At 38.7% G+C, this 25,792-nt stretch overlaps 1 protein-coding gene across 9 annotated transcripts in view; it reads right to left on the bottom strand.

The window, feature by feature from the left end:
• The window catches only part of frmd4a (FERM domain containing 4A), a 175,958-nt gene that overhangs the window by 70,853 nt on the left and 79,313 nt on the right, over positions 1-25,792 (bottom strand). For 3 of the 9 annotated variants that reach the window (XM_017721662.2, XM_017721980.2, XM_017721743.2), the window contains exon 1: positions 7,837-8,211. The exons of 5 other annotated variants lie outside the window; for them this stretch is intronic. In XM_017721662.2, coding sequence (XP_017577151.1) covers positions 7,837-7,962 — 126 coding nt within the window. In that variant the 5' untranslated portion in view covers positions 7,963-8,211. Of the gene's footprint in view, positions 1-7,836; positions 8,212-25,792 lie in introns of those variants that run through there. One more of the 9 variants, XM_017721901.2, reaches the window with a different exon arrangement.

The following is a 25,792-nucleotide window of genomic DNA, read 5'->3' as shown; positions in this document are numbered from 1 at the left end:
ACACTTTGGGTTACAGAGGGTCAGGAACTATGCAATTGTGCGTGATGAATCTCTGACATGATGCATTTTTAATAAGTCTATGTGTGTTTATATGTCAGGAAGGAGAGCAGTGCATGCATGGGTCAGGACAGCTAACTAACTGCTTTAATTTTCCAAATAAAACAGGAAATTTCTTAACAATCGCTGCTCTCAGTAATCAGTAGAGGTCAGGGGAGAGGTCAGCTTCATGACATCACAGCAAGCCTTTACTAACCAAACACACTGCTCTAACTTTACTGGACTACCAGGCGTCTCAAGTGTTAATAGCTTTACTCTAAAGCAAGAAACAGTGACACACACACACACTAAATGTGTCCCTGTCAACTGTAAGTGCTGTTATTGTGAAATGGAAGTCTGTAGGAGCAACAGTTCAGCCGCAAAGTAGTAGACAAGTAGGACATAACATCTGTCCGCTAAAGCATCCCTCACAAGGGAGTTCCAAACTGCCTCTAGAAGCAACATCAGCACAAGAACTGTGTGCCAGGAACTTCATAAAATGGGTTTCCATAGCCAAACATCTACACACAAGCCTATGATCACTATATGCAATTCCAAGTCTCAGCTGATGTGGTGGAATTATGTGAATCATGCTAACTAGCAGTCAGATAGACAAATCTGTGTTTGATGGAGGCCAGGAGAATGTGATCTACCAGTATACATAGTGCCAACAGTAAGGTTTGGTTGAGGAGGAATAATGGTCTGAGGCTGTTTTTCAGGGTTTGGGGTTTGTTTCTGTCAGCATACAAAGACATTACATTTATAAAGACAATTATATGCTTCCAACTTTATAGCAGCAGTTCCGAAGGCTCTTTGCTGTTCCAGCATGACTGTGCCCCTGCGTACAAAGCAAGCATGATAGACAGGTGTTCACATACTTTAGGCCATAGAGTGCACATAGGGTTTGAAATCTCTAACATCATAGTGTTAGTTGGAGCATGATTTTATGGAAACAATTTAATCCATCAGGAAATCAGTAATTTCAATATGATTTCATTCAATTCAACTAATGTGGTAAAATACAAGTTATTTTTGAAAATTCACTGAATAAACAAATGTAAGGAGGAGGAACTATTTATACAGTAGTGCAATATAGACACAAACTTATTCTTTTATAGTTTCAAAATACAAGCCCAAAGGCATCATATTCAAAATGAGTGAATATTTGCAAAAAACAATAAAGTTTCTCCGTTTGAACATTAAATATCTTGTCTTTGTAGTGTATTCAATTGAATATAGGTTGAAAAGGATTTGCAAATCATCATATTCTGTTTTTATTTATGTTTTACACAACATCCCAACTTTATTGGAATTGGGGTTGTATTTTAAAACAATTGTGAGTGCATACTTCATTAAATATTATTACAATAAATTACACATCAAAGTAGAAGTATTGTACATGTACAAAGCATGTACAGTATTGCATCTTCTGTCTTTGTCTGTTATAACAGTATGCGAAATTGTCAAATAAATAAACTTAAGACGTCTTAGCCTATGCAGCGCGCCTGCATGCAGACCCACAACTATTCAGTACAAGAAGTGCCATATGAAAATGAAATAAAATAATAAGAATACAGCTATTATGTCAATATATGAGCAGATCTAAATGAAATATTGTAATGAATTTATATATGTTTTATCTAGAACTATTTAGCTAGAACTAGTGACATCTTCCCACATAACTAGGATCATTTACCCCTTAAAATACCAGCCTTATTACATACTAAGGCTTATTATTCAGCAACTACAGGGACTTCAGTGCAAACTGGCTGAGCTATTCTTAGGTTATAGAAGTGTGTAAAAAGACTTTGGCGGTCATTTAAGTGTTATAATGTGAAAGGCAAAAACTCAACTGAAATTGTAGAGATGCATATTTTCTCTGAGAATAAGGGTCAGGTAATTAGTTGCTCTACCTGGAAAAGACTGGACAGATCCTGTCTATTGACTCTAATCAAACTCTATGTTTAATGGTGTTACATGAAAACATAGTATCAGCCATATTACATATTCTGGGCCATTATATCAATACAAGGGATTTCCTCAGTGTGTGTATGATCTGAAGATTATAGTGTGCATGTATGTGTGTGGGGGGCATACACACTAATCGCATACCACTGACTGTAATCCCAGCAGATTACTCACTCTCACTGCACAGACGCTCATAGACACACAGACTATATTCTCCACTAATAGAATTACTTTATTAAGTGAAAATGTAAAATAATCTGTTTTAATGCATGGAACCTAGTGCACACTGAATTAAAGTATGAAAACCAAGAACATGAATCAAATGAATCAAAACACCTAATTATATGACTATTGAACACTGCTGGATATTCATGGGAAATGGTCAATGTATATGTTGTTAAGGAAGGAAATCACAATAAACGTGTAGTGAAAAAGCCCACATCTAATCAGTAACCATGGGAGCAGGAAAAAGGTAGAAGGTAGGTATGTCAGCATAGCACAGTGTGTGTATATATGTGTGTGTGTGTGTGTGTGTGTGTGTGTGTGTGTGTGTGTGTGTGTGTGTGTGTGGTTTAATTTTGAGGAATTTAGTTCAGTGGTAAAGCGTGGAAGATTCTCACATTACTGGTGAAATTAGATTTCAGCAACAGCAAAGACGCTTTTGAGCTACTTTAACTGTACAGCCGACTGAAATCCACACAGATAGACTGAGTTCTCCTTCTCGATTTATCTCTTCTTCCTCTCCTCCCTCCTTCTTTCACTCAAATTCAGTGCTGCTCTGCTGCTAGTCTGTTCTTTCACATTTATTTTAGCAAAACAACCCAATAAATACATTAGAAATACTATTCACTCACCTCACATTAACACACACACACACAGAAATACAGTAAAAACTAATTAATAAATACGATTTTTTGTTCATATGGTAGTTTATATTAAAACCATTTCCTTTCCTTTGATTTTACCACAAGGTTTTGTTACGACAGTGACAATATGTCAAATTAAGTTTAGAAAAAAAATTATTCCAGATGGCACAGGCAAATCGACCAATCCTAGGAAAGCACAGACTAAGCAATCTGAATCCATTGTCAGCCAATCACAACACCACGTCTGTGAACACTGATTTGAGGAACTACTACACACACACACACACACACACACACACAAACACAAACACACACACACACATTATGTGCAATAAAGAAAATTACAGGGAAAACAAAGAAAAAAGCAACAAAAATGTGCACACTCTCTCACAGATGGGACTATGTTCTGGGAAAATCTCATGGCTGATAAATACAGCTGTGTTGTAACTGTGTGTGTATGTGTGTCTAAGTTTCCAATGCAGACTTAAAAGCCAAATCATTCTCCAGAAGTCCAGGATTCTCCAGGCAGGCAGCCGTGTTCTGGTAGTTTGCTCATGCCAGACAGCCGAGAATAAAAACGCTGTAGTGATGGAGCCAAACAGAGTGAAAAGACAGTGTGAAAAGAGTGAAAAGCAACAGCCTACGTGAACCTGAGCCACAGGTATGTGTGTCAACCAGGGATGCACTTTACACACTCTGGAGTGGAATGATCCATTCATCATCCCGCTAAGGGGTTGTCGGCTGGCGGGCAAAATGAATGGTATTTCCCTCACACTGAAGCCATCTCTATTAAACACAGTGAAGTGCATTGCAGCAAAGTCAGCCTGAAACACCGATAGATGCACACAAGGCCTGCACAATCTGGACAAACTACTAGTACTACAATTATATTATATTATTTTGATTGTGATACAGTGGCCCCATTTGTGCCATACTTAAAAATGTGTTAAATTCATTGGTAGGAAAAAAATGTCAAACCTTTTATTTTAAAACCAGCATTTATTTTAAACAGATCATTTGGTACTGTCATTTTCTTGGCATCACATTTTTTCAAAAGGCAGTCTGTGTGTTTAAGATCATTATCCTTTGATCAGTTCATTTCCAGACGTCTGCAGGTTTGCATCCAAAAGGGACCACTGTAAGAAAAACAGCACCAGACTTTTGTTCTCTGTGCTTTACAGTTCCCTTCCAGTTTGTATGGAATTCTTCTACTAGATTTCTCTATACAAAGATCAGTTTGATATTGACCTAAAAGTGTTTTTCTCTTCAATAAATATCACTTTGTTAAACATTTATGAAGCAAGTTCATCAAAGGGCCCATTTTGCATTTTATTTTTCACTCATAACTTTTTGGACTACTTTTGATCCACTTCTAACATTTGTGTTTTGTTTTTAACCAAAAATGGCCATGAATCATTTTGACTGCCTCATTTTTTGCTTACAGTTAAACAGGCTGTTTTTGTTACTGTGCCTTTTAGAAAAAGCACTACGTATTTTTTTTTTGTTAAAAATGTATGGAGAAAAGAGAACACACCAAAATATGGGGTGTGTGAGCCACTGAAATAATCATTTAAAAGTCAGAGGTACTAGGATGGATTTGGCGGGAGTTTTTCAGAGCGCATTATATGTCTTTACTTAGTAACATCACACAGACTCGAGAAGGTCCAGCTCAATGTTTTGGTCTCAAATGCAAATTCAACATTATACTTTGACAATATGATATATGATAACAATAGTAAATAATTCACTCATATTCCTGGAAGACACGTCTTTTACTGAGTTTTGACTGAGATTTCTTTGAAAACTGTTTCAACACACTTGCAAAACTCAGATTGCTTGTCCAAAGCCTGAAATGCTCTTCTGCACATTGCATGCAATTGCATGTTGCCAACATAGAGGTCTCCAAATCCCCAAATCATACATAATGTTGCTTTAAGACTGACATAAGATAAATGAAGAAAGGCAAGGGAAATTTGTTTTTATATTATATGGGCCTTTTAAAAAGTTAAAGTGCACTTTAAATAGTTTAAGTGTTCAAGTGCTTGTTGGCACCGCTCTATGTTTTGCAATATATTACAGAGGCAATCAATAATGACCATTTTTGACACACACTGTCAACTGTGATTGGTCAACATGCTCACAACACCCAGTAAAAACACTATGATTGGTTAAAGGCTCATTTGCATATAGCTGCCTTCTGCAATATCTTTGCTGCACAGGGCAATATCATGATTATGAAGAACAAATGATACACTGTGCAGTCCTAACACACATACACAAGCACACAAAAACCTCACAGTCAGTAAAAGCACTAAAGAAAAGCACTGCGCTCCTATTGCAGCCGCCTGAAAAGAAGCTGCACTAAAGAAAAGAAGTAGTGAAAAGAGACGATCATTACCATTATCTCTTCAATTCTAAAGGACCAAGCAGATCTAACAGACTGTGGACATGTGTGTTCTAAATCAGGCTCCAGGAGAGGAGGACAGGTGTGTGTGAGGAAGCTGGAATGTATGTGTTTGTGAGGTGAGTGAGCGAGCACAAAAACATGCCTGCTCTCTCTCACGCACACAAATGCAGATCTGTAAATAGGAAACACAGAAAAGTGTGTATTGTGGAGTTTAAAGGAAAGAAATAGAAGCTTTACTGTGCCAGCTGTACTTTACTTTTCAGACTCATAAACTGATTAATCCTCAAAGAGAGACAGAGAGTTTATGTTTGGGAAAGTGGCTGAAGAATGATGAATTCTCATTATGAAGAAACACCTACTGTTTCATACTCGGCTGCCAGTGAAAGGCATATACAGTTGTATCCAAAACGGTCAAGGTCAAATGATATTTTGTTGATTTTTAAATGAAAATAAGTTAACACATCCTCTACAGGGAACAAACTCATTTTTTTTCTTTTAATACTCAACTTCTATGTATTGGGAAAAAATAAAGTCTAAAAAATAAAATGCCTTCATTTGTTTTATGTTTTTCTTCCCCCCTCAATATGTTAAATTCAGCAAATAACAGTCATTGTGAAGTAAACTGTGAATTAGAAGTCTGTTCTCTGTAGAAAATGCAACATCAGGTACATTTCTCCAGGGGTGCTCAAACATTTGCAAACAACTGGTTGTCTATAAATGGTCAAAGGTCATTTTGGCGTGTTTGAGGCCAGGGTGGGAGCTATTTCCTTTCATTGTATACACACCTTTCCACCCCACTGTATACAAAACGCAAACTCAAAGGATAAGAAACTAAACGTCGGCTATAAGACAATACCGCCCCCAACTTCTGTGTGCGCGCTTTGGCTGATGGCCTGAACATCTGTGGACATACATTATCATAAAAAAGTACTGTGCAGATACATTTGTGATTCATCAAAGTACATATAGTATGTAAATATATGCTGCAAAGGTATGACAATGGCTTTACGGTCAAACTGTGTACTTTAAATATGTTCATCCCAGGTAAAAGGTACATATTTGTACTTTTGTATAACTTAATGTTTCAAAACAGAAAAATCTAATGAAAAGCCTGGAGTCAAAACAGAGTGTGTGGAGTCAATGCAGCTTAACAAATATAAATATAACGCAAAAAGGCATAATTATGTACCAAAGGTACATAATTTTTTACAAAGGTACATAAGGTTTTTTCTGAGAGTGTACCTGTCCGCCTCGTCATTGGGCTTCTTTTTAAACTTGCTGTCTTTACCAAACCTCATCTCAAAAATGGTAACTTTATATCCTGGTCTTGGAGTACACCCTGTACCTATAAGTGTTTCCCTTCTCCCAACACACCTGCTCCAACACCTGCTCCAAATAATGAGCTCATTAACAAGCCCTTCATGGGCAAGGAAAGACTGAAATATGCATGGGGCGGGGGGGGGGGGGGGGGGGTGCTGTGCTATAGGAGAAAGATAAACTGTTTGGCACGAAATCTAATTTCATAATTTTCCGCTTCCACCAGATTGATTTGGTCAGCCAAGACATGCTTGGTGTCCAGCTTTTGCTTCTTTAGTTTTTGCTAGTGCTACATGGCTAACATTGCTAACAAACACTAGAAGCCAATAGACACCCACATATTTTACATAAATACATCTCCAAAACGTCTCTCAACCCAAGTTTATTAGGGTTGTGCAGACTTCAACACATCAGTGTGTTTAGGACACAGCATGACAATACAGGGCATTTGATTCAAAGTGTTTTTGTGCTGTATGATACAGAAAGAAAATTTAAGTTGTGTATGTATTATTGTACATCCTTTTTATACATTTTTCTGGTTCATTCATTAGGAAATATTCACATAATTTAAGAGCAGGTGATGTTTTGAAAAAAAAAAGAAAAAGAGGTTTTGATGAGAGAGCAACATTATGACGGTTATGAGTGCTGTATAAATCAGTCAGCTGAATTATCCCAGTGGGACTAACATCTTTCCTCTATGACTGCATCGTCTGCGCAGGCTTGTCCATCCTCAATCAGAGGTCTCTGGGATTGTTTACTGTGGTCTCCTGTGCTCACAGTACACTGTGAGAAGGTAAAGGAGAAGCATAGGCTGAATACTGATCTGTCCTTCTCTCTCACGCACACACATGCGGATGTGTGGTAGATGGAGCTGAAGGCTCCTGTGGAGAGCTGCTTATGTGCGTGAGACAGACCCTTAGAAACCACCATAGCAACGCTAATTCTCTTTAAAGCTCACAAAACATCCTAAGGACGACCTGAATTCTAACTATTAGCGGTTTTAAACCGTTAAGAACAACAAAACAGCTTTAAGCTGCATTTGTTTTCCACATGAAAGAGATTTAGCTTACGGCAAAGCACCAAAATGCATTCCCATTCATCTAATGCTAATAACAAATACATCATTTTTACAGCATATATGTATATATAACAAGCTCATTCAGTAAAATAAGCCCTACGTTTAGCTCTAGTTCATGTTGGCTTGCTTTGACTGTCATTTCTGCACATTCTCAAAGGTCATACCTGGTAGATGGCGTTATATAGTAGGGGTGCGTGCCTCAGTCTTCTTAAAGCAGCTGAAGTCAGATCCCATAACACACTCTGCCTCATGCACACACTCTCCTCCAGACTCAAAAGCACAGCCTCCATAATTCATGCACACATGCTCACACACACAGGTGCCGTGGACAGGTAATCCCTCTCTAGTCCAGGTGTGTATGAACAGGTATTGGTCCTCAGGCAGCGCTGCTTGTGCTCTCTTCTCCTTTCATGTACTTCATCCCAGCTTCCACTTCTCTAAATGCCCCTTGGGAGAACGATTAAGCCTCTGTGTCACTTTGTCCTGCACTTCAGTCCCTCTAGACTCTCCCTCTCTCCCTCAGTCTGATTGCAAGGCTGAATTCCCAGAGTAACAGCTCCCAACACAAACATTCCCACATTCGAAAAGTACCAGCTCTGTCTCCCCCCGCCTCCTCTGTTTGAATGTTGGTTTTAAAGCCACAGTCCCACAGTAGAGCCTCCAGGGGCTTGTAGCTCTATACAATGGCCAGAGAGGAGAACACTTCCTCTAGGCCAATGCACAGCACACTATCCCTGACAGGACTTTCCTGAGGATGCATTCAGCTCAGTAAGCTTTACCTCCCTGGACCACTCAGGAGGGCCTCGTCTGTCCCAGCACAGACTGAGAATGTCAGGACACTTTACATGTGTACCATTGTTTTTAGCTTTGTGACACAGCTTTATTATTTTATTTTTATAAAGATCAGTAGGTCATGCTCAGTGTCTGAGGTTCACTTGCACTGGAGCTACAAGGCTAATGTAGCTAACAAGTAATGGAACCCACCTGTTAACATCATGTTAATTTTTTGTCTGTTTTTATAGACAAAAGTGTGTGGTACAGTGTCAGAAACCTATATATGGCTATTTGAGATAACAACTTAACACATTTTGAAGCAACAGGGTGAAAGTTTAGGAAAGTAGTTGTGCATTATGCTAACTATTAGCTGCATTAGCCTTGTAGCTCCAGTGCAAACTTCAAACACCAAACATGTGTTGGATGATCAACTAAATTTGAGGTAAGATAAAGAGTTTGTGCATTTGATTTTTTGCCTAATTATTGCCATATTCCATTTAAATCTTTTCCCTGACATTTACTTATAATGTTTAATCTCTGTTAATCTCATATTTTTGATATGCTTTTAAGACAGATGTATGCCAGTGGTGTTTGGTTCTGATTGGCTGGATCATGTTTTATTCAAAAAGCGGCTCACGTTGAAACACTCCTTATAACCTCAATGCGGGGGGCAGAGCTAAACTGCGCTAGGCTGAACACATGCATATATGTAAATGTCTTGTTTCTGATAACCAAAACAGTGAATTCAAAGCTAGCTGCTTAAGGACTGAGGAGTGAACTTTAATGATGTCTACATACTATATTAAATAAAAAAAATAAGGAAACTTACTGGTCATTGTGCGAAACACACACACACACACACACACACACACACACACACACACACACACACACAGACAGAGAAACTTAGCTGACACTGACACATGACCTTCAGTGTAATGTTTCATTAAACAGTCACAATGTATTTACCTCTAACATGAGTCTAGCATTACAGCACATACTTTAGTGCAGTGCCAATAAGTCATATAGAATCTGCAGTGATGCAGAAACATTTTGGATATTTAAGTACAGTCTATGGTTTTACATCTCACTTCATACAGTGTTGAGGGAATGGCAGTAATTCCTCAATGCATATGCAGTTCACAAAAGTCAGCTCTCTCACTAATTTCCACCACTTTTTATTCTAAGCACATTACACATTTTCTGTTGCTGCAATCCAGCAGAAACCTTCAATCAATGAATCTGGCTAGAGCCGGCAAAACTCTGAACCCTAATTAAAAGCGCTTCTTGTCTAGAGAGAGATTCATAGCGCATATTGATGCTGTGGTCGCACATAACGACACTGAACTCGACCTTGCATACTTCATCAAAATCACTCAGGGCAAGAACCTAGATAACCCTCTGATATAGACCGCAGTAGAGCAAGAAACCAGAGAGCGGGAAGTGGCCAGAGACTGTGACACATCTTACTCCACAGTGATGGTACAAGAAAGCAAAGAAAGCACAGTACGAGAAATACACCACTACAAAAAAAGTCAGAAATGCATATCGCTGTTGTCAGAACAAAACCTCGTATCTCCAAAAGGATAACTTCACAGGAGAACAAAAAATCATGCTTTGCTTTTAATGTAAGTCAAGGAACCCATGTCATTTTTGGCCATTTCCTTTGGTCGATTCAGCATGAAATTAACACACAATGTAAAGGGCAACAGGTTTTTCAAACTATGCCAAAAACTGAAAAATGTTTAATTATTAATGTACAGGCCTAAAAAGGACAAATTAGCTGAATAATCTATCTTGCTTCCTAGCTGTCACTACTTGGTAGCTCCCCACTAATGACAAGCAGACCTCAATCTGAAATAAACAACCATTAGTCAGCCCTGCCCTCTAAATGTGCTATTAACAAACATAAAATAAACGGAAATTACTCTCGACTGTCCTCTAAACATATTCTAGCCCCAGTCAGAACTTTTGCTCTTTTCGTATGACGTGTGATGTGTCTTAATAAAACTCACTGAACATCAGATAATACATTTACACGACAGAATGTGAGACAGATTAGAGTTTTTACTACGTGATGTTCAAGTTATACAAAATTTTAAGCCAGGAACAAATAAATTAGATTAAATTGCATGTGCATATCTCTAAGTATTTTAGGTATTTTGAGCACTGAGGCAGATTGTGTTGGATTAACTAAAATGAGCATTTTAAACCAATATTATTCATGTTCTTTGTTCAGGTAACAACAATGTCACATAGTTCAACAAATTTATGTTGAAAATAATGGATGTCACCTTAAATAAATGTGATTGTCAATTATGTAATAATTGTGACAGGCCAAAAATGATTAATCTATATCATTGCTTTGATGAATGTGCTTATATTTCTAATGCCAGGGAGCGAGGAGGCGGACGCATACGCTGAGATAAGCGAGTTATATTTTGGCCAAATCCAGGGTCATGGTCAAGACAGTCCGGGTTCAGGTATCCAATACGGAGAGCAGGAGGGACAGACATAATGAAGAAGAAACACAGGATAAACAGAGTACGAAGGCCAGAGGAATGAACACCAAACAAAACAATTCAGACCATATATCAAACATCCAAACATCAAACATGAATCATATCAAACAACAGTTCAAACATCAAACAAACAAAGACCAACAAGAAACTCAGGAAAACACAGGGCTTAAATACACAGGTGGGAACAATCAGGAGCGGAGTCACAAAACAAGGGGGCCGGACTGGGAAGAAATCAAAACAAAAGCACATGACAGGACTAAAAGGTAAACAAAAGCACACGAGGAGACTGGGAGGGGTCAATTGTGATATTTTGGAAAAATGTCTATATATTTTTACTGTGTCAGTACTTTCTTCAGTCAAATTTATGTAGTCAGTGTAGATTCAATACTGATTTTAAATCATACCAAAAGAATCAAATTCGTGAAATTTCATGACGCACTGAATAATTTTTAATAATTACAAATGAGTTGAATCGCTGTGAAGGTGAGTAGGATTGTAAAATGCTACCTAAATTCACTGTTAGAGTCACTGAGTGCAGTGACTTCTAAGTGGACAGCTGCTGGCTAAAGCTCTAACCTGTAGCAGAGCACAAACACACACACACACAATTACACACTGCAGTATGTCTCTGTTTGACTCTCAAACTCTAGTGACTCTAGATGCAGACCCCGTGTCTAGCCTATATGAGCTGCTGCAGCTGGAAGTTAATGAGAGCCACTGGTGCTCAGGCACAGCGCAGTACCATGGATGGCTTACAGAGCTGCTAATACTGCAACAGAGCTATTCACTGTGATTTTCAACCATTCACAATTTTAATGCCGATTGATTCATATGCTGGCACCTTTCACGTGACCATCAGAGCACTACAGTAATGTAGAACAGGTACTTACCTATGCAGGAAACCAGGTGTAAAGGTGCATGGAGGAGAGGAAAGGAAGGAAGGAGGGAGGAGGTAGGGGAGGGGTAGAGAAAGAGAAAAAGAGAACAGACAGATTAGTTGAGCATATCTGACAAACAGACTTTAAAGCAATGTTTGAAATGTACTGCTTACTGTTTACATGTATCACTGTCATACATGTTGAGATTTTGCCCCCAATCTAAAAATGCTCATTCACACTCATTTAACCCCTTAAACTGTAATAAACTAAGATCCAGCTGCCCACATTTCTCTCATTATCATAACCCCTTACCTTACACTACAAGACAAAAAGTATGTGTACAGCAACAGATCACTCTGATATATGTTTGCTAAACATTTCATCCCAGATCTGGGGGCATTAATATGGAGTTTGTTTTCCCTTATGCTCCACTTTTCTGGGAAGGCTTTTCACTAGATTTCACTGGATTTGCTTCCGCTCATCTACAAGAACATCAGCGAGGTCAGGCACTAATTCTGGGTGATAAGGCTGAGCTCAGGGTCAGTGTTCCAATTCATATAAAAGATGTTTGATAGGGCAGAGGTCAGGGCTCTGTGCAGGCCAGTCAAGTACGTCCGCATTCAGCAAACCATTTCCTCACAGTCCTTGCTTTGTGAACAGAGGCACAATCATACTAAACCAAATTCTGTAGAAATTGTATGCTGTGGCTTTAAGATTTCCCAAAATATGAACAGCCCCAGACCATTTATCCTCCTCTGGTTGGCAGTATGCATGTGGGCAGGTAGCATTCTCCTTGTATTCTCCATTAAACTGCCAGATGGTAAAACATGATTTGTCACTCCAGAGAAGGTGTTTTCACTGCTTCAGAGTCCAATGATGATGTGCTTTACACTGCTGTAAGCAAATTTTGGCATTGCAAATGATCATCTTAGATTTTTATACAGCTTCTGTGCCTGATACCCAATCAATGAAGTTTGCGATGAACAGCTCTTGTGCTGATATTGACACCAGGGACAGTTTGGAACTTGCAACAGTCGGACATTCTGTGAGCTTGTGTGGTTGACCTGTTAGCAACGGGTGTGACTAAACAGCCGAGCCCACATACCTTTGGTCATGTAGTGTAGTAGTTTCATAGTAGCTGCAGAGTAAAAAGATCAATAACTGAATAATAAACCCTGAATTTAAGGGTTCAATAATGAATTAATAAATAAATGACCTACAAAAACAAAAACAGACAACAGCAGCTGAATAGTGCATAAAATATCTATAGTGTAGTTCCATGTTAAGCAACACTTAAGTGCCCTTAATGCTTAATAGTATCTAAGATAATAGTGAATTTATCTGACTACAGCATTGTTCTGAATGTTGGCCTACAGTGGAACGCTCTCAAACTCCTTCCCCTTCATTTCCTATGGGCTACAAATCTCATTCACTGTTGTTTGGACGTGTGAAGTGTGTGCGTGAGAGTGTGTATGTGTGTGAGAAAGATGGAGAAGTTCAAATATTTGGAAACTGGGGCACTGTTCCCAGGTTTGTATGTGTGAGCAGACCAATCTAAGGGACTCTGGGAAATGCCTTGGTATTCACTGACCATACACACTTACACACACACACACACACACACACACACACACACACACACACACACACACACACACACACACACACACATTAACACGCTTTCAGCAGAACCCGAAACAATTACACTGACGTCCATATACTGCCAAATATTCTGCAGATGCCCACTGCCCCCTCTCATTATGAGGGGAGAAGGCAATGAAGGTAAATAGGTCACACACACACTCAAGGCATACATGCACACACATTCATTCATGCACTCACAGTGAACATATAAGCTAATCCAATGTGTCAGAACTATTGTGTCAAGGTTACTGTGATAATGTGATGAAAATAAACATATTGCCTTCTTTGGCCCTACAAACTCTCCGGATTTACAGCCTGAATCCCAACTACTCACATGCTGCTCACATGCTATGACTTTGTGACTGTAGTTGCCTTGTTCAAATACAGCTTTTAAATGGCATGTGCCAGTTATAGCTCCCTTGATAAAACCAGCTACTGAATTGGTGAATTTTTAATAATGTAGAGCAGTGAGTCCTAAGACACTTTTCCAAGCAAAATGTAGGCCTATCTCTGATTCTGGAAAGTCTGTCAGTCTGTGATAGACAGTGCTCATGGGATAACTATGGATGAATCAATGAGTAGAAAACTGCAATTGCTACAGCTCCTTTTAAAGAAAAATGACTTAACTTTGAGGTATGAGAGAGAGTGGTTACTTTAAGACAACAGGGAAGCACAGTTTCCCCTTAAATTTCACTGAAACTGAGGCTACAATCAAAGGAACATTTGCAATAGTTGTATGCATCAGGGGTGTACAACTCCAATCCTAGAGGCCTGGTGTCCAGTACAGACTGGTGATTTACCAGCCCAAACATGTTTGATTTAACATATCTGTTAATTGTCAGGTTTAATGGGTGTGTTTGAGTAGATTAAGTTCCTGACTGTGCTGGACACTGGTCTATTTTGGTTAAGCACCCCTGAAATGGATCATTCTAGCGAACTGGTTCAAAGTCAGAGTTGAAAATACATTTCTGACTTTTTACTGACTTGAACTTTAAACTAAAATCATTTTGCTTTGAGAGACCCTATACTTTAATTATGTTTATTGTATTAAAACAAATGTTTTATCATTCCATTCTGACACGACCATAGCAATTATAACACTACACCCTCAGAAAAAAAGGTACGACACTGTCACTGGGGCAGTACGCTTCTTGTCACTGGGGTGGTACCCTCAGGGTACCATAATCCACTGAAATGATATTTTCTAAGTTGTACTGACTACACACACCCTGTCTCGCCTCCAGGCATTTTATTAAACGGTTCTATTTTGAAACATTAGTTTATAAAAATATACAAATATCTACTTTTCCACTACGAAAAACGTATTTACGGTATACAATTGGACCTTAAAGCCACTGTTGTACCTTTGAGGGAACGTTTGCACTGTCTGTACCTTGATGAATGACTCATGTACCCGCATGGTACCTTTATTTCTAACAGTGTACCCAACTTTACCAAATGTTTCGGTAATGACAATTTTAGCTAATTTTGAGCATTAAAAATGCTAGCTAGTACATGACTAACAAACACAGCTTTGAGCAGCTCTACAAACATAAAATAACTGTATTTTTCTTTTTTGATAGATTTTTTCTTAAAAAAAGTAAACTTATAATAAATCTGAATCATTCAATGTCACTTTAAAAGACATTAAAAAATCTTTTTGTAAAACTATGTAAAGATGCAACAACTCCCAATAAAAAGTATATATTTAGCTTATTACTACCTCTATTAATGACTTTAATTTATTGATTATTAGTGATTCAGTACTCACTGCTTTCTGTCAGTAAAAAATCTTTCTTTAGTGTGAAATTTGAGAAGATAAGACCAATGCAATATACCCAATATAATGCAATTAATCATGATGGCCAACATGTACGCACAGTAAAACAGGTACTACTATAAACAATCTGTCTACATCTGACATATCAGGCCATGGAAGTTTTAGAAAACATACACACACACACACACACACACACACACACACACACACACACACTTATAGGCATGGAGTAAAGAGACACTGAGGTGGAGGAGAGACTTTTGTAGCAGCTGTGAGCTTGAGAACTGTTTGAAGTGTGTGGGGTGTATATATGTGTGTGTGTGTATGTGCACACTGACCTACTTCACTTTGCATATAGGCTAATCAGCTTCGGCTCCTGATTTCCTCCGTGAGCATAAATATGTATGAGGATTATGGTATAAAGGCACAAACCCACAGGAGTGTGGAGGAGGGAGCAATACACACACAGTTATGCTGAAATAGGGGGACTATGAGCTGCTTGGCATTTTAATGTCTCTAATGCACAGTAAAATGTGACACAGCCACCTAAAATACACACATAGGCACACATGCATCCTCCCTCTCAACAGCTCACCCGGCCACCCACATACACCCTCACAGCCCCACAACCCCACAGCAGCATGAATAGACTATTGAAACACCAAGATGAGTCAGTGTGTGTGTTTGTGTGTGTATGCCATTCTATGTTGTATGACTGGACTATTCCAGTGTGTGTGTGTGTGTGTGTGTGCGTGTGTGTATGTGTGTGTGTGTGTGTGTGTGTGTGTGTGTATGTGTGTGTGCGTGAGTGAAATGACCCATTCTCTTCTCTTATCTCTCTTCACAAAGCCCTGAATGTTCATGCTGTAGGAACATTCTTGAGGCATTTTGGGGTGACGTATCCAATTTTTGGAGGAACACTCTAGCCTCTCAGTGCCCCTCACTTTGAGCTGGTGTTTCTGGGAAGACAGCATGTGATCTAATTAAAACCAGTGCACTCCCAGTTCAACAAAGGTTTAGCCAGGGATAGTGTAGGTGGTACAATTAGTCACTTAGAGGCCCATATTTTGTATCACAAAAGCATCACTGAATCAAGAAGAATAGACTTAGAGATTTAAGAAGCCTCAAAGTCTCAGTATCTATTTAAATCTCTCTCATTGAGGAATATATATATATATATATATATATATATATATGTGTGTGTGTGTGTGTGTGTGTGTGTATATACATATATATATATATATATATATATATATATATATATATATATATATATATATTTATGTATTATACAGTGCAGATAATTATTCTGTTTTCTCTTTATTGTGTTTATCTTATTATAGCATTTATTTTTTTTCCTGATCGGAACGAATAAAGTACAACCTCTTTTTCTTTTTTAGCCTGTGCTCTGTGCTCAGGCAGCAGAACATTCAGAAATGGCCTTGGGTGCACATGAAAAAACACAAAGAAAGAGACAGAGAGAGAGAGAGAGAGAGAGAGAGAGAGAGAGAGAGAGAGAGAGAGAGAGAGAGAGAGAGAGATAGACATTGAAACAGAGACTTCTTAAATCTCTAAAGGTTTATTCTTGTTGTGTCAATGATGCTTTGGCAATTCTAAAAATGGTCATGTTAGTAAAACTTACTGAACTGATTTGAACTGAGAGAGAGAGAGAGAGAGAGAGAGAGAGAGAGAGAGAGAGTCGGGAGTTCAGACTATTTTTAAAAGGAATACAAGTTGGAGCATGGCACTCACTTATGCCAAGCAAAAGGGCTTTGTTGTCTCAGTATGGATGGCAGAGCAGTTTTAAATTGAGCATTCAAATGGATTCAACAACTGAAACACTTCATAGCAAACAACATCCAATAATGTGTGCATCAGTTGCGAGGGCTGTTAGGAGGCCATGAACAATCAGCCAGAAAATATGACTTCATGGTTATCACCAGTATTCTGTTTGAGAAATGTTGTGAGCTTTTCAACCTGAATCTTAATCCTAGCACTTTTACACAGATTAATGTCCCTAATGTTGTGATGAGACACCAGGATCTGCACAAATCACAAGGTGAGCACCCCCTGCTGGTCCTCCTGCATTAACGTGTGCTTTAAGCAGTATGTCTGTGTGTTTGTGAGCAAATAAACACTGTGTGGCTGTTCTATCTGAAACGTCAAGTTAAGCTAATTGGGATGCCCAAGTACATGAGTATAATTAGAAAAGGAGTGGAGGAGGTGTCAAGGGTTGGTAGAGGAGTGTAGATAAAAGGGAAGGTATGTTAAATGGAATGGTTTGTCTTAAAAAGACAATAACCAGAGTGTGACTTCAGTGGAGAATCAGCTGCATAATATAAAGGGGACACTTCAGTGAACAAAGTCTGACAGGTTTCTTAGTTGGTAGCTACACAGTACATGGTAGCCATCAAGAGATAAGTTCATCAATTAAATTAATGGGCTGCCAAAATTATATAGCAACACTCAAGCAACACTCTACACAATCTTATTTACATAAATCAACTGTTCATAAATAAAATATTTTACTTGCAAAACTAAGCTAGCTAGCTAATTCACAAAATAAGTTTCCCTTGAACATCATTTGTTCTTCACCCTGTGAATTAATATGTTTTTTAATATACTTTAGAGTATGAACAGTTCAACAGAGTGTTTGAGATTGTATTTTTTCTGGAGCAATGCAGTTACGTGTTTTCTTATGAAAAATATTTTCTACATGACATTTTTGAGAGCACCTTCCAATCTTTGGGTGGTTAAAGCTCTAATTCAGTGGGACAATTCACACACTGGCCAAGGGTTATTTGGTTAGTAATTGCTTGTGTGAAGCATGGCCACCCTTTTGGCCATCCCAGTAATGGAAAGTCAGACAGTCAGCCATCATCAATAACGCAGTCACCACAGAAAAGTTTATAGTGTACTGAGGGCTTTTTTGTGAAAATCTGCCATCATGGCAGTTACCAATCAGGTGTAAGAGTCTGATATGATTGCGGTAGTAGAGGTCTGCACACAATATCTTGTGGCACAGGACTAATTTTCTCTGTTGCACACAGGAGTGACTTGGAAACCAGCCCACTGTAGGTGGGAAAAGGCCAGAGCATGCATGATGAGCAATCTCACAAATTAATGAATAGCCTAAATAAAATAGAAAGATCACTAAATCATATAAACAGTATAAAAGAGTAAGAGTAAAACATTTAAAATGAATGAAGCCATTCTAAAGAGTTGCAAAGAGTTCTCGAAGCTTACAGAGACAGCAGAGCCTTCTGTCCAGTGGCCACGGCTGAATCCAGCTAAACACCAAAAATAACTGCTGTATTATCTCAGCAAAGCATAATGTATTTACATGTATTATTACATAGGATCTTGCATGGTCGGGGGGGGGGGGGGGGGGGGGGGGGAGTGGGACCTTTACTTGGTAGCAATATTACAAAATGGAACAAAATAAATATTTTTCACAGAATCTTATCAAAAGCAGGAACAAAACAACATTTTAATAATGTTGCCCTAATACACACACAGAAGAAAGTTATTAACGGCCCTTTTATTTTGGCCACCCCACTTACATTTAATGTCACACGTTTATGTAAAAATGCATATGTAGACATATATTTTGATGGAAAAAAACTGCCTAAGAGAAACTACAAACATATACACGTGTCAGTGTTGCTTCCAAAAAGTAGATAGATAGATAGATAGATAGATAGATAGATAGATAGATAGATAGATAGATAGATAGATAGATAGATAGATACTTTATTGATCCTGAAGGAAATTTAGCAAATTTCCTTTTAGCAGTACTGTATAAATCAAACTCATCTGTCTCACTCACATGCAGACCTACATATATGCACATATTGTCCAAATCACAGCTGACCTGGTTTCTAATTGGAGGTGGCAGGACAGTTAGATTTAATGAGCCTCAATTAGCATTCTGCTTTAACTAAGCTCAGAGTTAGCATGCAGCCCAGCTCCAATTAAACCTCCCAACTCTCCCTCTCTTTCTACTTCCACGCCACATAACACAACAATGAGTCTCCAAGGAGAGCTCCGGCAGCTCACCAGGCATGGAGGCAGAAGGAAGCTGTTCACTAAAGCTGTACTGATGCTTCCACTGTTCTGCTGGTTAGCTGCAGAGCTGTGGGTTAGCAGAGAGCTTAGTGTGATGGCAGGACAACAACTGGAGGAGGTAACGCTGCATTATAGCACGTGTATTCACTCTGGGAGAAAGTCACAGGCCTCTGTGGGATGAGTCAGCCTTAGGATGCATGCAGAGAGAAATAGAAAGAAGGAGGCAGTGGGAAACAGGGACAGAGGACGTGCAAAAGAGTGATAGGATTAGGGAAGCACCAATATGCAGTTTCTGGGCTGACAGTTGAAACCAATATTAAACATCTTCTTGTGGCTGATATAAATCCTAATAACAATAATTTTACAGTTGTGCATTTTAAAACAAGTTCACTAAAGGTCTGAATACCCCTAGTAAAATTATACGTTTTGTTGATTTGATCTTAGTGAAGATAAGTTAACACATTCACTATAAATAATTCATTTCTCTGCCAGGTTTAGCACACATTTTTTACATATTGCAAAAAATAACATACAATATAAAGGGTGCCATAACCTTTGCACAGGTCCAAATGTGTTAAAATCAACAAATAAGTGTTGATAAAATGTGCAGAAGTGTGTTGTATGTAAAGGACGTCAACAAAAACAAAATGTGCATTTTGACCAGAGGTGCCAAAACATTTGCATACAACTGTATAATCTATGTATCATGTGCAATGAGTGTGAAATAGCTTAAAAGATTATAGATTTATTTCATATAGCCAAATCAAGCATTTTCATAAGCATGCGCATTTCTGTATAGTCATATTCAAAAGTTTGGTAACCCCAGTCAAATTCTGTTTTGCTGAACTGAAAATATTCTCCATATAGAACACACTTCTACACATTTTAATAAACAATTACTGTTTTTGCTTACTTTGACATATTAGAAATCAAATAAACCATAAATAGGGCCTGTGTAATAGTTATGGCTGAATTTGCTGAATTTCTGGGGTTTTCTTGTCTGTAGAGGAACTCATTTTCACTTAGAAAAAATCAACAAGACATAATTTACATGGATTTAAACTTCTCCATACATGTTTAGCAGAATCTTCTGGTAGATTACACCAGTTATTATGAGCACAAGCAAAACTGCAAGTTATCAGTTGTAGACAGCTATAATACAAATCCCAGTCTAATGATTAAATAACTATTTCTATTTACATTATTTCTATTATTTCAAATATTATATCAGCCACTGATATATTGTGCATCCATGACAGAATCCCAAATGAAGCTAAAAATAAAAATAATGATTGCCCAGTTAACAACCAAATATGTGGGTGAAAGGATAGATATGGGCTAGTAATAACAGAAAGACAGAAAGGCTGCGAGAATGAGACAGGAACAGGGGGAGAGGACACTGTGTCTCTGGTTAATGAAGCAGAACATGTCTGTGTCATAGGCTCTGATTGTCTCATTACCAGGACATCTACACAATCTGCTAAAACATGACACAAACACAACCTTGATATGCTGGCTTCAGTCCATTTGGGCTTCAACAATTCTGTGTTTAACAACAATGTATCCAAGCTAGCGGCCATAGACTGAACCAGGCTACATAGGGTGCAGCTGAGCTTAATTCATCTCCCAAAAAGATGGTAAACAAGCAATGTAAGCAGACAAAAAAGAGGGAAGTGAGGGAAGAAAACGACAGGGTGGGTTTGAGAAAGGGAAGGGGAGAGTTGGTAATCATGGAGTGAGAAAGCCCATGCTCACTTGATTAAATCTCTTTGTCTGCTGATGATGATAATGATGTCTTATCATTGGCCGCACATCAACCCCCCCCCCCCCAAATTTCTCATCTCGCGCCATCATAGGAAAGCCTGAAATTACTGCAGCATTTCAAAGAAGCCAATCATCCAGACGCAGTACAGCAGATTCGCAGCCAAGCCAGCAACACCCCCACCCTGACCCACAATATGCATTCCAGCAGAGACAAAACCACTCTGCCGAGCACTAGTTTAAAACTCAGTTATTTATGACATGGTGTTATGGAATAAAAACTCTCAAAATGAGGACATGAAGGTAACAATGACAGCCAGCACAGTGATATGAACAGCAGCCATTAGTCTCTGCAGGGAGGGAAGAGTGTTTCCTCTGAGTGAGGCAGCTTCACATGACTTTACTCATCAGACAGAGGGATTTAGCTTAAAGCCCCCACCCCCTGGCTTGTCTGCTGACTGATGGCTCATATATGATAGTAGCAGAAAATGGTCACATATGCAACCTAGGAATGACCAGAATGTCCATATGACAGATTAACCAGGTCAGACAGCTGAAGAAATGAGAAAGACAGACATGGAGAGAGAGAGAGAGAGAGGGGGGGGGGGGTATGGAGCCCAGCTGGTGACATCATGTGTAAATAAAAATAATGAGTAGCCAAAATAATTAAGTTGTGGCCACGACTTGGTAAGTTGTTTCTACAGCTTATTATGTTGTGGCCATGACCGAATTATCTCATTCCATTACCTCAATATGACCATACATTAGGATCTTGTTCCCATGTGTTACTAAGGCTTGGCCACACATTATTTTTATCTATATGGGATGTCACCACCAGAGCTCAGTAAGAGAGTGAGAGGCCAATCATGTCACCGTCACTGCTAGTTGTGTTAGTCGGAATGGTGATGGTTACAGTAGTTATAACAATACTGACAGCAGACATAGTATCAGAGGCAATAGTAGTATAATGCATAGTGCAGTAATAATGTGTTGAAGGAATGTTTACAATCACAATAAACTGGATAATGTACACCTGGACACCTTATAAAGTTTCTAAGCTGCATCTCCTTTCAGCTTTTTCCGCATTGCACATCCTTCAGGTTTCAGTTTAGCAGGGAACTTTAATGGCATCTGCCCAATTAGCCTGATAGACACTGCTGCTGAGCAGCGGGTCAGACATGGTGCTGCTGAGTGTTCAGAAAAAAGAACATACTAAATCTGCCCTTAATGTAATTTGCCATCAAGAGGCTACATACAGATACACACACACACATGCACACATGACAAACTGCTCACACACCCTGACCTGATCATGCTGTGATGGTGATTAAGGCCTGAACTCAGAAGTGCTCTCCTATAGAGAGAGATTAGAGAAGAACAGAAAGCTAACATGCTCCTATCAAAGACCTACGCAGTCAGAGGTGGAAGCTGTCACATGTTTGATGGAAGAACACTCATATAGATAGCATCTGGACCTGTCTATTGTCTTATTAAGCCTGCAGAGATCAGTCATCATGATTGAGCAAAAGATGAAGCAGAAATAGTTTCAGATGTTCAGGCAGTGTGTGCATTTGTCTGCATTGGCACAGCGAGAAAGATATGGCTGTTAACCAAGTAGCTTATTGAACCTAGAGGGACTAAGCTGTGAGAGAAATGCTGCCCAAGGCCAGAACGAGGGAAAGAGAAGTAGGAAGAGGAGGAGAACCCAGCAGGGGAAGAGTCGTGATAATGTGCATGAGGAAATCCTCTGATCAATAATTCATACTGCTGTAATTACATACATCTGCCTCAGAGAGACAGACAGACACACAGAGAGAGGGAGAAACAGAGGGAAAGAGTTAGAGGACTGTATGCAGTGTTCTGTTACACGTTACTGTATAAAATATTAAAGCCACTATTGCATTGTCAGAATGTAGGGCACAATTCACCATACTCAATCAGACCCACGCCAGTGCAGTAGCAATTAGGTAAAGGCTGCTGATGCAAAATAGACACTCTTACCAAATGTACCACTTATGACATATATGCAGCAACTGTATTATTTATATTGCACCACATGGTTTCAGGAGGTCCTATGACACAAGCAGCTAAGGAGGCCAAAGAAGAAAAGAAACTTTAAAACTGCACTTACATTTTTTTGTTAAAACTGAAAGAAATAGAATACTTTGTCAAATTAAAAAAAAACACAGTAAAACCCTTTAAGCCCTGAAATAATTTGGGAATGCTTTGTTTTGAGTGGTCCTTGAGACACACACTCAACAAACTCTCATGACTGGAGCAGTCATAGGCTGGAGGTTAGGGAACCTGCCTTGTGACTGGAAGTTCATAGGGGTTGGGTAGGGTTAGGCTTTGCATAATGGAAGTAACATATTAACAATACCTCTACCTAATGTAAGTAATTTATCAACAGAACATCTTCAAGATATTTACTTCAATGTATTCAGATGCTTCACTACTGCTACTTTACTGATGTGTTATTGATGCGTTACTGATCATCTACAAATGACCACTCTAAATAAAGTGTTACCAATAATTAAATAGAGGTGCTGGGTTGGACTTCACTGAAGTTTTTCAGACTACATCATACATCTTTACATATTAATGTCAAATGCACAGGCTCAAAAAAGAAGGTCTGGCTTGATGTTTAATGTAAAATCAACATCCTCAGAAAACACATGTTTCACCAAGTTTTGGCTGAGCTCTCTTTAAATACTCTTTCAACACTCTCGCATGTATCAGATTCATCTTCTTGGGAAAGGAGTCAGAAGCACAACTGACATTACAAACTGTTTTTCCACATGATGCATACCATTACACGTTTGCAACAGGGGTCTCCAAATCCCTAAACCTTATCTAGTGCAGCATAGTCAGAGTAACTATTCTGAGCTGGGAAAAATGTCATGTAAATTAAAATGACTGTTTCTCAGTTAATGTGCAGAAGCCTGTTGTTTTCTGCTCAGTTATATTTCTGCACATTTTTAGTGTTAGGGGTTTTCTAATTATTTTAAATATAGTGGCATTTTATTTATTTTTTCATACTAATGCCGTGCAAAAAAAATGTTTACGTTAAAAAAGGCCAGTGGGGCCAGTGGGGTTAGTGCCCAGGGGCCTCTGTCCAAGACGGTTCAAAGCCTCCATATTACAGTAATGTGCCTTTTGGTCCAATCATTTTTATGTTTCTAAGCTCAGGTGTGCACACTCTGCTTTCAAAAAGCCCCCTTTGACGGAAAACAGGTGACACGTGCCTGAGATCCGCAGCAGTTCCGGAAAATGGTAGTGAGTGTGTGTATGTGTTGCAAGCACTGAAGAAAATAATTCACATAACTCAGCATGTAGCAGCCTGTCCTGACCAATCACGCTAATGTTCAGCTGGTACAGTACATTCCTCTCATACAGAAAACAAGCTGGGATTCTTGATTATGTAAGTCAAACAAACAATGCCAGCAGTTTATATCATAGAAACCCAAACTTTTGTCTTGGTAAGCCAAAGTGCCGTGTTTGGTTTGGGCTGAGGGCCAAAAAGACAAAACAAAGTACAAAAAGAAAGGAAGGTACATTTCAAATCAAGTTTTAAACAATGTATTTTATAACATTATAACATCTTCTATTACAAAAGTACATATTTGTAGGTAAAATAAATTCTAAATAGCACAAAAATATTTTTGTTTTCTCATTGAATGAAAGAAAGGGTGGGGTTAGGGTAACTCTCTGGTTGTCAATTAGACGTCCTAATTGGCTCGGTACATTCTGACCACTATAAAAGCACAGCGTGCGGCCCAGTTTTTTCCCTTGTTTAACAAACCAGACCAGCTGAATTTTCACACATTCACAAAAAATCACAAGTAAAACAAAACCATGACTTTTCACCATCCTACACAAAGTCTAGTTTGGTCAGATATTGAACTAATTGTGTTAAAATCTGATTTTGTCGGAATTTGGCATCTGTAACCACCATAATAGCTATCGTAAAGTCAATGTTCATATTAATACTAAATTTTGAATAGAAACTTTCTATGTGAACCACAATGCTTTGGGTTACTAAGGCATGCTTGCTAGCTCTAAATGCAATATATATAAACATTTCTATAATTCTTGCCACAAATTCATAATTTCAGCCACAAACTTAATTGGCTTGGTGGCCCAACAGGCCAGTGTAAATTTTATATAGGGATGTGCAGTGATATTAGAATCATATCAGTTTTGGCACTTACTTATTTAAAAAATCTGATGTTTAAATCAGATCAGATGTTTAAATTTGACCAACACAGTTTTTGTACTCCAGAAGAGCAGAAAATTTGTGCTCAAATGTCTGCATTTTTTTTCGTTTTAATGTATATGTAACCCACTAAAACATCAGTCTTACACTTCTTAGTAATGGATTTAGTCCCAATTTTACTGTATCAGCATTGGAATCAGCATCAGCACATGTGTACCTAAAAATATCAGATACTGGCATTGGCACACCACATTGGTGTGTCCCTACTGTTATATGTTTACTTCAGTCTTATGAAATACTAATGGACTGGATTCATCATAAAGAACAGCGAATGTCAGTTATACTGCTGTCATTAACACACACACACACACACACACACACACACACACACACACACACACACACACACACACACACACACACACACACACACACAGAGCTTGCACCATCAACCATCCTGAGTACAGTCACACACGC

Source organism: Pygocentrus nattereri, chromosome 7 (genome assembly GCF_015220715.1).
Source record: "Pygocentrus nattereri isolate fPygNat1 chromosome 7, fPygNat1.pri, whole genome shotgun sequence".
NCBI classification, from domain to species: Eukaryota; Metazoa; Chordata; class Actinopteri; order Characiformes; family Serrasalmidae; genus Pygocentrus; species Pygocentrus nattereri.
Note: the sequence above shows the minus strand (reverse complement) of the source record. Positions and strands in the feature narration are given on the sequence as shown.